This window comes from Vicugna pacos, chromosome 13 (genome assembly GCF_048564905.1).
Source record: "Vicugna pacos chromosome 13, VicPac4, whole genome shotgun sequence".
Lineage (NCBI taxonomy): Eukaryota > Metazoa > Chordata > Mammalia > Artiodactyla > Camelidae > Vicugna > Vicugna pacos.
Genome location: NC_132999.1, coordinates 40,768,424 through 40,785,001, shown reverse-complemented (window position 1 = coordinate 40,785,001; position 16,578 = coordinate 40,768,424). Strand labels below are relative to the sequence as shown.

At 50.3% G+C, this 16,578-nt stretch overlaps 2 protein-coding genes across 3 annotated transcripts in view; one reads left to right on the top strand and one right to left on the bottom strand.

The window, feature by feature from the left end:
* Positions 1-335: 335 nt before the first annotated feature.
* DNALI1 (dynein axonemal light intermediate chain 1) lies at positions 336-8,518 on the top strand. Of its 2 annotated transcripts, XM_006212673.4 has the most exons (6): positions 337-515; positions 1,054-1,199; positions 2,975-3,144; positions 4,136-4,314; positions 4,633-4,797; positions 6,706-8,518. In XM_006212673.4, exons 1-6 carry the CDS (start codon positions 435-437, stop codon positions 6,739-6,741), a joined length of 777 nt encoding a protein of 258 aa, XP_006212735.2. In that variant the 5' UTR covers positions 337-434; the 3' UTR covers positions 6,742-8,518. The 2 variants fall into 2 exon arrangements, with proteins under 2 accessions (XP_072830840.1, XP_006212735.2); XM_072974739.1 differs by lacking the exon at positions 4,136-4,314 and having other exon boundaries at positions 336-515.
* Positions 8,480-16,578, bottom strand: part of GNL2 (G protein nucleolar 2) — a 20,288-nt gene continuing 12,189 nt past the window's right edge. The window contains exons 9-16 of the mRNA XM_006212672.4: positions 15,626-15,754; positions 14,789-14,893; positions 13,846-14,004; positions 13,473-13,586; positions 10,434-10,900; positions 10,001-10,083; positions 9,332-9,417; positions 8,480-8,668 (exon numbers count right to left, since the gene is read on the bottom strand). Of these exons, the coding sequence (XP_006212734.2) occupies positions 8,516-8,668; positions 9,332-9,417; positions 10,001-10,083; positions 10,434-10,900; positions 13,473-13,586; positions 13,846-14,004; positions 14,789-14,893; positions 15,626-15,754 (1,296 nt within the window). The 3' untranslated portion in view covers positions 8,480-8,515. The remainder of the gene's footprint in view (positions 8,669-9,331; positions 9,418-10,000; positions 10,084-10,433; positions 10,901-13,472; positions 13,587-13,845; positions 14,005-14,788; positions 14,894-15,625; positions 15,755-16,578) is intronic.

Sequence of the window (16,578 nt, the reverse complement as noted above, 5' to 3'; positions counted from 1 at the left end):
TTTCTGTTATGTGCCATTTCTCCATTTAATTAAAAACATACTTTTTAAAACCTGGGAACTTTAGATGCCTTCCTCTGGGAATCGTCCCCACTCATCACTGAGGAGTCAGATTTTGCAGGTGACAAAACCGAGGGTCAGCGAAGGTGATCTGCACCTTATTCAAATCGCGAGCAAAAACGTAGCGCAGGGATTCAGAATCCTTGTTTCCCCTGCTTCCGAGAGTACCGAGGAGACCGGGTGAGCTGGCGGCCTGACAAGATTAACACGGGAGAACTTTCCGGGAAAGCCGCGCAGAGAGGAACTCGCGCGCTGCTGGCCCCGCCCCATTCCGAAGCCCCGCCCAGGCCATGAGGGTTGAGAGAAGGTTTCCATGGTGACAAAAAACAAGGCCTTGGCTGGAGGGCCACTGCTGGGCTACTACCCCGGCCGCCGCCATGATCCCCCCTGCAGACTCTCTGCTCAAGTATGACACCCCGGTATTGGTGAGCCGGAACACGGAGAAACGGAGCCCCAAAGTAAGGACGGGTCTCAGAGGGTGGGGGAGCAGAAATCTTCCATGGGAAAGGCAGATCCTTGCCTTGAGGATCAGGAGTCCCGAGGAACAGAGGCTGTAGCGACTGGGAGTAAAGGAAATAGGACTGGGGAAGGAGGTTGGGAGAGCTGTACAAGAAGCCCAAATGTTAGGTGACCCCAAAGGGCAGATTTCGGGTGGGGAAGAAAGTCACAGGGAGATGGTTGGGGCTCACCCTTTATCAGGGTAGCAGGGTCCAAGAATGGATTGGGCAGTGATTGCCCCATCACTAGACGTGTGAAAGCAGAGGCCTGAGCAACTGTGCCAGAAATATCTGTTCAAGGAGCTACAAGCATTGGGTTGGGGTAGGACAAGAGACTACATGGCTTACTTCACCTCTGAAACATAACTTCTGCTGAGAAGACAGATGAGGGAAAGTGATCTGGGAATAGGGGAGAGTTGTGCCGGAGATCTGGAGCAACCCAGAGGGCCAGGATGCATGGAATTGAGTGTCTGAATCATCTCCTGCCCTAAATTCACAGGCACGGCCACTGAAAGTCAGCCCCCAGCAGCCTGGACCCTCAGGTCCTGTCCCACAGCCACCAAAGACCAAGCTCCCCTCAACTTCCTGTGTCCCAGATCCTACAAAGCAGGCAGAAGAAATCTTGAATGCCATCCTGCCCCCAAGGTAAGAAAATAGGAGCAGTGGCTGGGAGGAAGCCCAGGCCTCTCATCCCAGGACTTGGGAGTGTGAGAGGAGGTATCCTGTCTCTGTTTCTGGCTGGGATTTCCTCCCAGCAGTCCAGAGTTCCTTGAACTTGCAGGTGGCTGGATCCTGGGAGGGTGTGGGGTGATGATCCCTATCTACCATTGTTTCCTGAGTGCTCTCACTAGGCCTGTGGCTTTAAATACCATCTATATGCTGATGGCTCCCTCCTGTCTATTTCCAGCCCTGTTCTCTCCCTTAAACTCCAGATGTATATATTCTGCTCCTTCCTTATTACCTTCATGAAGATGTCTAACAGACGTCTCAAACTCAGCATGTCCAAACTAAATCATAATTTCTTTCTTCCCCTAACCAGCTCATCCTCGGTCTGCTCCTTTCCACTAGGGGTTCAGGCCACCTTTCATTCCCTTTGGTCTCTCACATCATGTGTCCTATTCTTCATCGGATTCTTTTGGCTCTACCTTCAAATTATTTTCCAGATCTGACCACTTTTCACTCTGCTTCCATTATCTTGTTCCCATCACTGTCACCCGCACTACTGCAACAGCCTCCTACCTGAAAACTCTACTTCCCCTCTTTGCTCCTATAATCCATCCCCACACAGCCCTGATATCATAAGTCAGATCATGGCAGTCTTCAGCCAGAAAATCTTTAGTGGCTCCCCATCTTTCTCAGATGAAAATCCAGAGTCCTTACAGTGACCCGGAAGACCGGGCATGATCTGGCCCTTGATGTATCCATGATTTCATGTCCTGTTATTCTCTTCCTTGTTCACAGTGCTAATGCCACGGGGGCCTCTGCTTGCTGTTTCTGAAACACTTCAGTGACTTTCCCCCTGCCTTAGGACCTCACTGCCCATGATCCTCTTCCCCCATATCCACCTGGTTTCCTTGTTTCTTCATTCAGATCTTGCTCAAATATCATTGCCGTGAGGAGGCAGGCTTTCCTTCAGATTCCTTTACAAAAGGAGAGCCCCCTTCTTCACCATCCCCTCACCATGCTCCTTTCTTCTGCAGCCACATTGATCACCATCTGACATGCCTTTCAACTATTTTTATATACTAAGTTGACAGCAGTCTTTAAGTTATGATGGAAAGGGGAAACAGTAAAAGACAGACCACAGTCTCCTCTGAGATGGAGGGGAGGGTGATTTTTCACTTGATTCCCTCTCAGCTACGCATGGAATCCTCTCCCTCGTGGCGGTTCTGCCCTCAGCCTCCCCCTCATGATTCCAAAAACTGGCTATGTCTCTGACACATATGGAGGGCCCCTATACGTACATCCTCCCAATACATATGTTCATCTCTTTTTGGCCGGCACAAGGGTCATGGTCCCCTGTGTCTCCCACCCCTCAAGTCAGTGGAAACTCCCATTGGACCCTTGTTCAGATTAAGCAACAACCACCATAAATCTGTCCTCAGAGTGTTAGGAGCATAAGATCTGGGCCAGGGGTGATAACTTCATGGAGGATAGTGGGAGGGTGAAGATTGCCCAGCCCCAAGGTATTGCCCAGCCCCAAGGTAAGGGCCCTGTGGAGGGTGCACAGTGGGTGTGGCTTTGGAGCTGCACACTCCTCAAGGAAGAGAGAGAGAGAGATGGAGGATTCTGGTGGGTCGAGGACAGAGCTGCCCCTCACTCCTGGCAGGCAGAGAACACCAATGGCCATCTCTGCTCATGGCCCAAGGACCCTCTCTGGTGAATGGGGTTGGCTCAGCCTGGCTGTGTCTGTGCTGCAGGGAGTGGGTGGAGGACACGCAGCTATGGATCCAGCAGGTGTCCAGCAACCCCAGCACCAGGATGGACGTGGTGCACCTCCAGGAGCAGCTGGACCTGAAGCTGCAGCAGCGCCAGGCCCGGGAGACCGGCATCTGCCCTGTGCGCCGGGAGCTGTATTCACAGTGTTTTGGTGAGCCATCTGCAGGGGAGGGTACGCCTTCCCTTCCCCTAGCATGGAACCAGGCCCGGAGTCCCTGGAGCTGAAAGCCCATCCTGGAATGTCTGTCGCCCCCCCTGCCCTACCCAGGAACTGCTAACTGCACCCTCTTCCCCCTCCCAGCCCGCCTTCCCTACCAGTTACCGTGTTCCTGACAACCGGGTTCTTCATCCCTGAGCAGCTGTTTGGAGTAAGAACTTCCATTTTAAATCTTTGTTTTTACCAAAGTTTTCTGTAACAAGCACGTGTTAGTTTTTTAATCAGAAAAAGTTAATGTTCTGTATTTATATTCGTCCTTCAACATTCAGCCCTTGGTCTAGAAAAATATCGCAGGGTAATTTGTTGCTAACCAACAGACACAGGGATTTGAGATCTCCCTCCTCGGGTGCTGGTGTCAGAGGGCGGGCCCTCAGTCCAGTCTCACTGGCCCACGGGTACTTGGAAATGCAAAGCACGTCCAAACCCTGAGGCAGCTGCAGGGGGCTTGCGGGCTCTCTTCTGTCCAAGTGTGATTCTGGTCTGAGTGTGGTTTGCCCTCCAAGTCAGCATTTATGGAGATGGGTGGGCAAGCCCTAGACCCTGTTTCCAGCCCCAAAGCAGTCCAGCCAAGGGGGCCCATCGGATTTCCCAGCTGCTTTAAAACAGCCACCATCTTCAAATTGAAAAGTCAGATTTCTTTGAATAGCACCCAGTTTCTGCCTGATGGTGGAAGAGGAGTCCCATGGCTGCAAACAAGCCTGGGCTCGTCTCCCATTGTGCCGGCCAAACGGGGCTTGCTGATGGCCTGTACCCTCAAGTGCCAAGTTCAGAGCAGTGGCCACATGGCAAGGCCTCGGGGGCCACTGAAGTCCCCTCCCTGAGGCCTCTCCCATTGAGGAGGACACACACCAGAGTGTGTGGTTTGCAGTAGACTTTTCCCCTCCCACCTGCCTTCTGTGACCTCGCTGTGTGTGTGCCTTGGAAGATGAGCTGATCCGTGAGGTCACCATTAACTGTGCGGAGCGAGGGCTGCTGTTGCTGCGTGTCCGGGACGAGATCCGCATGACCATCGCCGCCTACCAGACCCTGTATGAGAGCAGCGTGGCGTTTGGCATGAGGAAGGCGCTGCAGGCCGAACAGGGGAAGTCAGACATGGAGAGGAAAGTGAGTCGGTTCCCCAGGAGCCTTTGGCCTCTGCGACTCTTCTGTGCATCCCAGGGCCACATGTGGTCAATCCAGCACCAAATTCTGCCCCCCCTGGGGGCTCTCCCATCAGTGAGGACCCCTTAGTGCACAGTGTCACAGTCATCCGGATCACGGCAGAGTCGTCTCCTGTTGGACGTGCCCTGCCAGTCACTGACCTCCCACTGGGTGGCAGCACAGCCCCGGCAATGCCTCCGATTGGACAGCTGTGTCCCAAGTCCCCCCGCACCCCGACACTCACTTGGCGACATCCCAGGATGACTGGGGTTCTGTCCTCAGATTGCAGAATTAGAATCGGAAAAGCGAGATCTGGAGAGGCAAGTGAACGAGCAGAAGGCAAAATGCGAGGCCACGGAGAAGCGGGAGAGCGAGAGGAGGCAGGTGGAGGAGAAGAAGCACAACGAGGAGATTCAGTTCCTAAAGCGGACGAATCAGCAGCTGAAGGTAATGGATGCGCAGGCCTGGGGCGCTTCCGCACCCTCGCCTCACCAGCCCAGCAGGCCAAGCACTCAGTTCCCTCTCCTGCGATGCCTTTCAGTACTTGCCATGCGTGCTCCAAGGGGTAAAGGAAGCTGACCTGGGGAGTGGGAGGAAGTGAGGGATCATTACCAGGATTCTCCATCCAACTGGCTCTGAGGGGGGCTCTTTTCTCAACTCTGAACCCCCATAACATCTCGGCCTGGCTCTCCAGTGGAGGATTTCCCCGTCTTGGATAAAAGCTGTCTATTGTCCAGGAAAGGCAGGTATAGCACAAAGCAGACCGTCTTGCCCACAGCAGCTGGTGCTGTGGAGCCTTCTCAGAGTGGCCTGGGGCCCTCCAGCGGGCTTCCAGGGAAGTGCTTTCCCACCTGTACTTCCCACCGAGGCACTGCATCTGGGGTGGGCAGGGAAGGCCCTAAGGGACAAAAGAACCACTTCAAATCAGGGACCTTCCCCAGGTGTGTGGTCAGAGGAACTCAGCTGCAGGCTTTTTCACCAAAGCCTCTCTGCCAGTGGCATATGTTTATCTGACTGAGCTGAGGCAGAAGGGGGAAGCTAGTGAAAAGGACAGGCAGCAGGGCCAGGCCTCTGAAATTCCAGGCTCTCTGTCTGGTCCAAAGGTTATTAAAGGTAGGGCCCCAGACCAGGATCAACTTCACCACCCAGCAACTTTTAGAAATACAAATTACTGCGCCACCCCAGACCTACTGAATCAGAAACTGCAGTTGGAGTCCAGCAAGCCAGTCTAACAAGGTCTCCAGGTGATTCTGATGCTTGCTGAAGTGCGAGAACCTCTGTTCTAGACATATGGCCTATTGACATGGAGTGGCTGTCTTCCGTGGCCCTGGCCAGAAGGGGCCCCTGGGTGTATCTCCCTCTCCTCCCTGGTCTCATAGAAAGCTTACATTCTTGAGACTGGCAGGCTTGTTGGTGCTACAAGCCAAGAAGGCCAGGCGTTTGAGATAAAGTAGGGCTTGTGTTAACTGCTAGTGGTGGATGATGCAGATTTTGTTGCTGAGTTTAACAAAACAAAGACACTTTCACAGCCAAATGTGAATGTTTACTTAGTGGTCTCTGGAGCTGCCTCCCTTATCTGCCATACTGTTTTATCCCAAGCCCAAGTCCCCCAGCTCCTCCTATGGTGTTGGCGGCGAGAGCAAAGCCGAATACCTTGGCATCTCTAACGTTTACAAGCAACCTTGTAATCCCGAGGGTGAAGGACTCTTTAGAAGTGAGTTATTTTTATTAGCTCAAAGCTGCATTGCAAATAAAGCAGTGTTTGCAGTCCCCAGGATAGACCTACTTAAAGATCTGTCCACACACCATGATAGTGAATTATTTTACTGGCTGCCAGAAGAGCAGAGTAAATAACTCCCAAGTGTCTGAAGCTTTACATACAAGATGGACAGCTCACTACTCACTGGTAGCAATTTTCTCTAATTGGGTGTCAAGTTGTCTCAGTGGCCGAAAATTTGCTGTTTCCTAAACCTCTTGTCCCAGCACAAAGATCCCAGGCTCTCAAACCAGACAGCCCAATGTTTAACTTAGCAGACATAGTCAGGCCTGAAATCTGAGCCATGAAAAACAACTATTTCAACAACTTTTATTCAATTTCCCTTTCAATGCCTTGTATTATACACTGAGCAGCTATTGTATGGAAACCGGGACAGCTCCCATTTCTCCTAATGCAGCAAGACTGCAAGCCAAGCCAGAAACCAGCTAATCTGGAAAATACGGAGTTGGGAACGAAGGGAAGAAACACTTAGAGTGGCAGCATTTGGATTATTCTTCCCAGAGACTTTTATCACCTCTCAGCTATTTGTGTTAGGCTGCAAGTTTCCAATACTAATGGAGTTTGTTTTTGTTTTTCAGGCCCAACTGGAAGGGATTATTGCACCAAAGAAGTGATAATTTCCATCTGGGTCTCAGCAAGCACTACTATCCCGTCATAAGACCTTTGTAATAAAAAGCTAGTTTCCTGAGTGAAGAAGCCGTACCCTCCCCCTGATCACCACCTACATATTTGTCAGAAGTCACACCACTGCCCCAAGTCATGAAACATCTAAGGTCTGGCAGCCAGGATCCTGGCCGGACGATGGAAGGCAGAGTAGCCCGGGTCGTCTCGGGATGCGGCCAACCTTGTGATTTGCCAGCTCAACAGTGAGACTTAGAATTCAGTCCTTCTGCAGTAGCCGCTCAAGTGGAGCAGCCGCTTTCTCATCCTCAACGCTCCATACCATCCCTTATTTCCAGCCAAATGAAGCTGCTTCTCTGTACCCCGCCCCCTCACCCCCCCACTTCTGGTCCACATCTTGTTCCTTAACTGGGGCTTCTCTGGCCTCCATCTTTCCTTTATTTGATGTCTTTTCATCATCCCCACTGCAATTCAATTCTAGTACCTCCTTTTGGAGTTTGGGGTTTATACCGTATCATCTTATCCCCTCCTGCCAAGTCACTAGACACCTTCCTCCTTAGTTTCGGACTGCCAGGGTGAGGAGGCAATGGCAGGGACTCAAACCTGTAGCTTTTGAGAAAACGTTTGCTGGAAAGAAACAAGTCAGTGTCCGCTGTGAGTAGCCTGGACCTCGGCTCCTCCCCGACCCTACGCTGCAGAAAATCCAACCCCGCTACCCTACACCCCCTCTGATGAGCCCAAGCCTCACCCGCAGTTCAACGTGTTAACAACAGGACCAGGGCAGGGAGACGACTACACTTGACTATTCCCCATACGCTAGACTCAAAGTTTGGAGGCTCAGGACTCCTCTGGTTTCGGGGTCCCAGAAGACTAGCTTAGCACATGAATCTTCGATTCAGGGCAGACCAGCAAGCTGAGCGAGTTCCATCATTCAGTCGGATTCTACCAGTAGCGTACCTCAGAAGGCACTAACCCCTCCCCTCGGCTGGAAGGCCTCGAGTGCTCCGTGTTTCCCTGAAGAGGTGCTCTGACCTGATGCCGTCCTGGTTGGGGCTTGAAGGCTCAGTGGAAGGACCGCAGTCTGCCCAGAAGAGCTGTGTTCCACTGAGTCTTCGAGCATGCCCCCCAAACTCTAATCTCAAGCTTGAAGTCACAGCTTTTACCCTTCTCCAGGTGTCCTGAGGAACTGATGCCAAGATTCCACTAACACAGCATGTCCGTGCTGTCATTTTCACAGGAAAGAATTCTTACCCATCGAGATGTGCTAGTTCCAAGACTCCCTGACAATACAGCACTGGTGTCCTAACTGGGTCCCCCTAACAGATTCAATGAAGGACAACAGAATTTACTGTAGCTTTTTCTTCATATTTTAAAGCCTAGGCTATGTACACGACATCCTTGGAATTCTTTTTAAAGTTCTAATCCAAAGAGCTGCTGTTCCAAATTGCTCATTGCCAGTACAAGAGAAATACCACACTCCGCATCTTCTAGACTGCATCCCTGTTTCCGTCAGACATCCACACGGCAGGCTGATACTCTGAGGAACTCAGAGGGCTAATCCAAGCATCAGAAGTTCCGTGGACCCCATCACTGAGACCCTGGGGCGTGAGGGCCTCATCTTTATTGTCACTAGCACTGGTGAATTTCAACTAACAGACCTCAGAACAAATGCATTACGACCTTAGAAACACCAACTGAGCATGAGGAAAATGAACACAGTTTCTAATGGCATATTTTTGCATAATTTAATAAACAACTTTTAAAATGTTACTGCTTATGTTTGAACTTCTTGTGTCTGTGTTTCTGCCCCTCTGAGTCATTGGTCTTCTTTCTGTTCCTGTTCCTGTTTTTCACATTGTGTGTTTCATAGTAGCGCACGCCGACTTTTCTGGATTGCTGCTGCCGCGCTGCTCGCCTCCGCTGTAAAAATGGGGCACACGCACACACACACACACGAAAGGCAGAAACACCAGTGAGTCACAAAACAGGTCCCTCGGTGCTTCATTCCCACGCAGCTCCCACGACTACCGGAAGCAGTGCCGACAAGGAGGGAGGGGCCCCCTCAGACCCAAGTCCCCGCTGCCCTGTAACTTGCAACAACTCTAACCCAGACTGGCATTCAGTCCGACCCTCATCCAATGCCTCCTTTCTCCTGCACTCCTGACATCGAAGGCTGACCACTCTGATAACAAGCTCTTCACCTCCCAAAGGGGCCCGCGCCAGCTCTGGAGAGCCCAGCAACAAAGCAGAAAGTCACAGAAGGCAGCGATCCATCCACCTGCACAGCTCTGCTCATCGTGTGTCATTTCCCTGGGGCCACATAAGCCCAGTGGACTCTTCCAAATGCTGGCCCACATGTTTGAGGACAGCGATCAGGAACTCCTAAAATGTCAGACACAAACTCAAGGACCTTCGTCCAGTGGGCCAGCTCTTGATCCTATTTATCTGACCTCAACCAGGTCACTTCGGACTGGGGTTCCTTGATTTCAACTCTAGACCATTCGTTTTGGAAAGAGTGGGTCTGAAGAGATAGACTCCCCCACTGCTTCACGCCCAGGTGATACTTAAGACCAAAACACGTACTTCCTTGGATGTAAGCGTCCTGCGAGCCTTATTCGAATGCTCCTCTTCCCTCTGTGCCTTCCTCTTCCTTCCCTTTTTGGTAGGTGCTGGAAACCATACACAAACACACAGAGAACAGAAACAGGAATTCTCTTATTTGAAGTATGTGTATGAATCCTAAGGTGGGAACATGTTGCAGGAGAAGACAGAACGCTGGTGTGACTGGAGTGCAGAGAGCAAAGCGGAGTTAAAGCAGGACAAGGCTGGGAGCTGCCAGACCCGGGGGACCTCACCGGCCTTGGCAGGCTCTGCATTTGTGTCAGGAAAACACACTCTTGATAATAGAAATCACCAGTCCAACCACGTTAAGGATAAACAGACAAATCATCCACTCCCCAACCCCAGAAAAAAATTTATCTTCAGACTCACCCCTAGATCACAAGGTATTTTTAATAATGTATTCTTTTTAGAGGAAGCTCCCTGAATTACCAACTTAATCCCATGGAATGTGCAGAATAAAAAAGCAGATAAGCTAATCCATGTGATAAACAGTATGTGAAACCAGGATAATCTGCCAGATTAAATATGTGTGGATGACAGTATAAGAGAAAATCTGGAGATTAAACTTAGATTTCCCAAAGTTCTAAATATGCAAATCACATCTACATGACTTAAATAATTCAACTTTACCTGTATCTCCTACATCTTCTTCAGCTGTTCTTCTCTGTTCTTCGGGTTTTGCAAAAACCTTTTCACTTAGGCCCTTGGCTATCCTGAAACCAAAGAGCAAAGAAGCTGGCCGACACTCCCCGCCACCGCCCACATCTCATGCCAACGGGGAGGCCGTGACAAGCTCGCAGATTAAAGAAACCCAGACTCCTCTTCACGCAGTTAATGCCACTGGTAGGAGCAACACCATTTCTGCACCCCCATGGACGTCTGTAAAAGACCCAACTACTAAGCCCCTCATACTTAAAACTGGCTGGATTTTAAAAATGTACAGATCACTTTTTAGAAGCGGCAATACCCTCCCTCCCCCTATCAAAACACTGCTCCAACCCTCGCAGCAGGTTCTGGGAAAGGGACGAGCACACTGCAATTCGTGAGAAGACGAGAATGCTACCTGACTGCTGAAAACTTCTTAGCCTTGGCTTTGTTTAAAAATCTCTGGTACTTAGCGATCTTCTCATCCAGGGCTTGAATAACGGCCTTGGTGTCGTTTCCTGAGTGTTCTTCCTGGGACTCTGCATAAGACTCTTCCTCGTCGTCTCCTTGGAGCTCCGGTTCCTCCTCCTCCTCCTCCCTCTCTGCAGAGAGGCTCTCAAGCTCTTCATCGATGTCGGACATCTCCAGAGGAACCAGGTCATCCTCAGAAAACTGAGGCACGACGTTGATTTTGCCGAAGTTCTGGCGGACCCGCGCGAGGATCTGCTGCATTTCTGAGTCGGCGCTGCAAGGACCGCACTCCTCCTCCTCCTCCTCCTTCTCCACGACAACCTCCGACGCTCCACCTGCGCTTCCTGTGACCTCCTCTTCTGGGGTGCTCTGGGCTGCTTCTGGGGCAACTTCCAAAGATGAGGAGGGTGGATGCTGATCAGGCCAAAAAGGGATGGGGGTGGGAGAGGAATGTAATCAGAAAACAAAACCTGAATTTCTGATCTTACACACCTTGCTCTCAAACGAGACAGCCCTCTTCTCAGGACTAAGGGCAAGTATGAAAACACCCACATTTGAGTCATATCACTGATCTACTGTAGGTCAAAGTGCATTAAACCCTGGATCCAGCACTGAAGGACCAGAGGAATGTATCTGCGGTTCCAAAGGATGTGCCAACTGTTAAGAGTATTGAACCATCGACTCTGCACTGTCGACAGGTGAGATTCCCTGTACCTTCTCTGAGGACTGCACAGAAAGTGGGTTGCGGAGAAAAACACACCCAAAATGAGCACACAGCACACCGTGAGAGGGAAAGCCAAGCTGACGGGTCAGGAAGTGTCACGAGCTAAGGGGAGGCACTGAGGAGGCACCTGGAAGGAAGTGTGTGAGCAAAGAGGAGGGAAGCTCCTGCAGAGAGCTGGAAGGAGCCTTGGGGCGGTGCACACTGACATGCCGGGCCGTCCTAGGGAAGGGCGCTAAGAGCAGTGTGAGCTGCGCCGGGGCTGCGGCTTCACGGAGGGAGCATCACTGTATTCTCGCAACTGCGACTCGCAGAACCTCAGTGGTTTTCCACAGACGAGGGTGGCTGTGCAAAGCACTAAATAAATCAGGAATCCACAAAATTCAGGAAACTGTATACAAAATACATCTGTACATTTTTATGTATTTTTCTGGCAAGGTAATTTTTAGCTTTTGGATTCTTGAGGGTTTCTGCCACTATCAAAAAAAGAGGAAGAAGAAAAGGCAAGAGACTCACAGTGTGGGGAATAATTATCTAAACTTAATGACTGGACGTAGAGGAAGAGTTCGAGAAAACCCCACAGAGGGTCACAAGGGAGCAGAGACGGACCTCCTCGGAATCAGAGGCTTCCCGCCACATCGGCCTCCCCTTGCCCAACATGGTCCAGTCCTGTGACTTCCTTTCAGAACCAAACCCATCAGGCTCCTCCCGCCTCAGGGGCTTTGGGTATGTTGCTGAAGGCGAACATTCTCCTCTCAGACATCCGCATGGCTCCTGCCTCCCATCACTAAGGCCTCCACGAAAAGGCCACTTCCTCAGAGGCCGTCCCTGACCACTCCACATATAAGAGCACTCCTCTGTCTCCCACAACCCCCAACCCTGTTTAGTTTCCCTCACAGCAATCAGTGTCTCCTGACACTACATATCTACCTGTTTACTATCTGTCTCCCCGTAGTATTATAAAAATACATATTTGGTCTCTGACCCCCAGTTCCTGGCAGAAGAGCTCCTAAAACCCTTGGAATTTCCTGCGCAAAGACAGGAGTGTCTTTTGTTATTCATAATAAGCCCCTTTTCCCCACACCAGAGTTTATGCTGATGAGATGACCCGAGGTGGTGGGATCGAGCTTCAGAATGGGGGCTGGTCAAGCAACCAATGCGAGGGCTGGAGATTGAGCCCAGTCACCAACGGCCAGTGATCACATCAACCATGCCTAGGTAATGAAGCCTCCATAAAATCCCCGAAATATGGGCTCTGGGGAGCTTCTGGGTTGAACACCGACGTGCTGGGAGGAGTGGCGTGTCTGGGGAGGGCATGGCAATTCCATGCCACCCTCCACCCTGCCCCATGCACCTCTTCCATTTAGCCGTTCCTGAGTTGTTCCTTTTACAATAAATCAGTAATCATAAACAAAGCAGTTTTCTGAGTTCTGTGTGTCCTTTTAGCAAATTATCAAAACTGGACACCCCTGAACTTGTAGTCAGGTGGGCAAAAGTGTGAGTAGCCTGAGAAGCCCAACTGTAGCTGGCATCTGAAGTGGGGGAGTCTTGTGGGACTGGGCCCTCAACTTGTGGGGTCTGCTCCAACTCTGGCAGTTAGTGTCAGAATTGAACTGAATTACTGGACACCCAGCTGGTGCAATCTCAGAGGACTGAGAAACAAAACTTAAAAGTCACCTCTTCAAGAGACCTGGCTGAGTTCTGAAAAAGACCCCAGAAATAGAACGGCAAAGTGCCAAAGTTGGAGCCCTGCGTAGTCCACTGCTTGGGGAGGCAAATGCAACAGTAGAGAAGCCTCTCAACCCAGCCCAGAGGCCCCCAAACTGAGATGTCTTTCCCCGAGCACTGACTGTACTGCTCTCCTTTCCCACTGATCACGAGCGTCTGGAGGGCAAGGGCTACGGTATTTATTCCTATGCTCCCGTGCCTGGCACGTGGTTGGGTGTAACGTTTGTGAAACAAATGAATCCTGGAAATGCTACTGTCCTTCAAGCAAAAGAAAAACACAAAAACTGCAAGAGCACTCACATTTAATGAGCCCTCTTTTTTTCAAGGCTAAATACCTCAAGACTGCAATTTACACTCGGTCTTCCATCATACATCTACTTCCTGGTCACCCCCTACAAGGTCCCAGCAGTGGCACCTGGGATGGGTGACACTACAGCTGAAAGGCCCACCCCAAAGGAAGAAGCGGGCAGGCCCAAGACACAACACACCCCGGTCAGTAACCACAATTTCCCAGAGGTGGGTCCGCCCTGTTCTTACCTGGGGGGATGCAGGGGGTTCCGCACTGGGTGGCTTGACGAAGAAAGGAATCCGGCCCCTCTGCCAATCATTGAGGACCATCTTCCCCACAGTCCTCAGGTCGGGCTCCCCACCCTGAAACATCACAGGAAGACACCCAGTTAAATTCAAACCATAAAACCACCTCCTGGTTTGGAGGCATGTCAGCTGCCCCAGCTGTCCATCACCACCTACTCACCAAGTTGCATACTTCACACTGCTCACACACGCAAAAAAAGGTCCAAGCCACACACACACACACACACACACACACACACACACACACACACACACGCGTGCGCGCACGTATGCCTGCAGCACATCCCAGGCTAAACTCTCACAAACCCTGGCTCACCTTTAATAACTTCCCTGTCCGGAAAGCCAGCTTCTCAAGAAAGTCCTCAGCGTTCTCCCACGAGTCAATCTTGTACGTCTTGCTGATATATTCTGGCTTTGCTCGTTCAAGTACGGCACCAACGTGGTCTTCAGGAGTCTTAATTTTCTCAACTTGAACCTAGATGTTGACAGGAAAGCTCTCGCTTACAAATTCTATTATGGAAGGAGTAAAGTTTCCAGTGTTCTTGGTAACAATATCTGAAAACAGATCTCAATGCCCCAAAGCCAGCGGGGGCCTGGCAGGAGCTCGTCCTGGAGGCGGTGAGACACGGTTGGCGGAGGGCGCCAACCACAGCCGCAGAGCCCAGAACTCAGCTCTAATCCCAGTTCGCCACAAACTGACCGTGTGGCTTCCGCAAGCAGTTAAAACTTGGACTGCTTCATGCTACTGACTTGCCGAAATGGTTAAAAGTCTGCGGATGCCAGGACATGGAGAGAAGGGAACAGTTACAGGAAGGAGGGGAGGAACGGGCACAGGATGTATAGCCAGAAGCACTGGTTGAAGTTAAGTGGAACCATTTAAAGTTTTCGGTCCTCTTCAGAAACAAGTGAGGAAATGGCTGAGTTCCAAAATGACTCAACCCATAAACTCACGAAGATGAATTATCACTAAGCATAAACAGGCCCCGCTTCCCTCTGGATCCTGTGTGTAAACTACAAACTCTTGTGGGATGACACTGACCAGATATGCCCACAGTTCCACTAACTCCTCAAACAGGCTTAAGTGGAATGGAGAGGCCGCCCTGTTCAGTGTCATGCTCCTCAAGTTTGGTCAGACAGGCTAACCCCAAACTGCCTGTTGTATGAGTAAAAAGTGAAGGTATCCAGTGTTCCCCACGCTCTCCCCGACTCACGCCTCCTCCCCAGGCAAACAAAGAGCCTATCTGGACCGAAATACTCACAACTCCTTTTAGCACAATGTCTGTCTCTGAGTCCTCTGAGGGGTAAACCACACCTGGGCAGTCGATAAGGAATATCCGACGCATCAAGGTGATGTACTGCCAGACCTAAGACAGAAAAAAGTCAGAGACTTCGTGGGTCAGTCCCTGAGAGTGATTTCACACACCCCTGATGCTCACGAAGCTGGGTTGGGGGTGGTGGCAGTGAGGTGGGCGGGTGGGGTATGTCAAACACGAGCGATCTGCTGAGTAATTAGCTATGAAGCCTCCTCTCTCTTTGTGCCGAGCATGAGGCACTTCATGAGCCATAAACTATAGTTTCCATCAGCTAAGGGTCTAAAAATATGCAGAGGCAGGATCTCCATCTAGTGTTGTGCAATAATATCCAGTAAACCTGCCTTGATTTTTAAAAGTGCTCTTGGAAGCTTAGTACTGCTTGGCCCCTGTTCCTTTCCACAGAACCACGCTGCTCCCCAGACACTACATGTTCCAGGGTCGGACCCCCAGCTGCCAGAATCTCCCCTAACACTGAGTTTTCTTTCTTAGCACAGGCACCAAATATTCTTGGGTTAGGTCTGTTTATCAAAATAAAAGGCTGGAGTGACAATTTCAAACAGACTCAAAGGGCACATACCAAATCACGCCAAAGTCAGGCAGTGGTACACAAAGTCTTACCAAAATGGGCAGAAAACAACTCCAGTGCATTCCAAACTACTATCTGGAGACTACGCGGTGATGTTCATCCAGGAGAAGCAGACAAAAATCTCCATGTCCTCAACAATCACCCTCCATGGTAATAAAACATCAGAAGAAAAGAAGACCTCTTCCAGCCAGACGTACCTTTGTTTCACCTGCGATGGGGGCCACATTGCAAACTTTCTTGGAACGCAAAGTGTTTATCACAGAGCTCTTGCCAACATTTGGATAGCCAATGAACCCCACACTGATCTGTTTCTTGTCAGTATGCAACTGTTCAAAAAAAGAATGCACACCTCATACATGCAGCCATGAATATCCCTTTAGACAAACAGGTGGTGTTACTTCGCTAACATAAAGAGAACAGCGCAAAACTATTGCTACCACTTGATTTAAAGCCCAGTCATGTATCACCTGCACAGTCTAAGCGGGCTGCAAACATATACTTATTAATAAATCAGAGGTCAGTCAGCTCCTCAGTCACACGTGTGAAATTATTCTTGAATGTTTTAAGGTTGAAAGTATGTAGGTCGAGAAACAAAGGAAGAAATAGCTTGTTAGTTATCAGTTAAGCAGAACACCATCCACGAACAAAACTCCTTCAGGGAACAGGACCTCAGCAGATGCTCCAAGTGGCAATGCCATGATCCATCCCTCTTTTCCTTTGTACAAGACATTTTGCACTTTTTATCGCCTAAAAATAAACAACAAAAGAAAAAAAGGCAGCCTCCAAAGTTAGACCACTGGGTGAAAGTCTCAAGGACCTTCAAGCCCAGGAAAAGAGTTACAAATGGACAGGGGCCTCGGACTAGAGAAGGCGGATGTAGCATCCACGCCCTCCACAAGCTCCACCAGTGACAGTGGTGGGAATGAACACATGTAAACCCATAAATATGTAAAACCAAAGCATGAGCTGGAGATGAGACAATACAAACTATGCGTGATGCTAACAAAACACCAACACCTAAAAAGCAGTGTCTAACCTGGCCCGCTACAAAACAGGAAAGCTAAGTGGTTGCAAAGGTAGAACAGCTAAAAATCTAGCAAAAATACTGCCAGTGTATCACAAAAGGCAGTACAGATCCCTCCAAGGGTAG

Excerpts from the sequence above, each read along its gene's own strand:
- DNALI1 (XM_006212673.4), top strand. The coding sequence starts at position 435 with ATGATCCCCCCTGCAGACTCTCTGCTCAAGTATGACACCCCGGTATTG. Across the intron at positions 4,315-4,632 it reads AGTCAGACATGGAGAGGAAA|ATTGCAGAATTAGAATCGGA; the intron begins GTGAGTCGGTTC and ends TTCTGTCCTCAG. Across the intron at positions 4,798-6,705 it reads GGACGAATCAGCAGCTGAAG|GCCCAACTGGAAGGGATTAT; the intron begins GTAATGGATGCG and ends TTTGTTTTTCAG.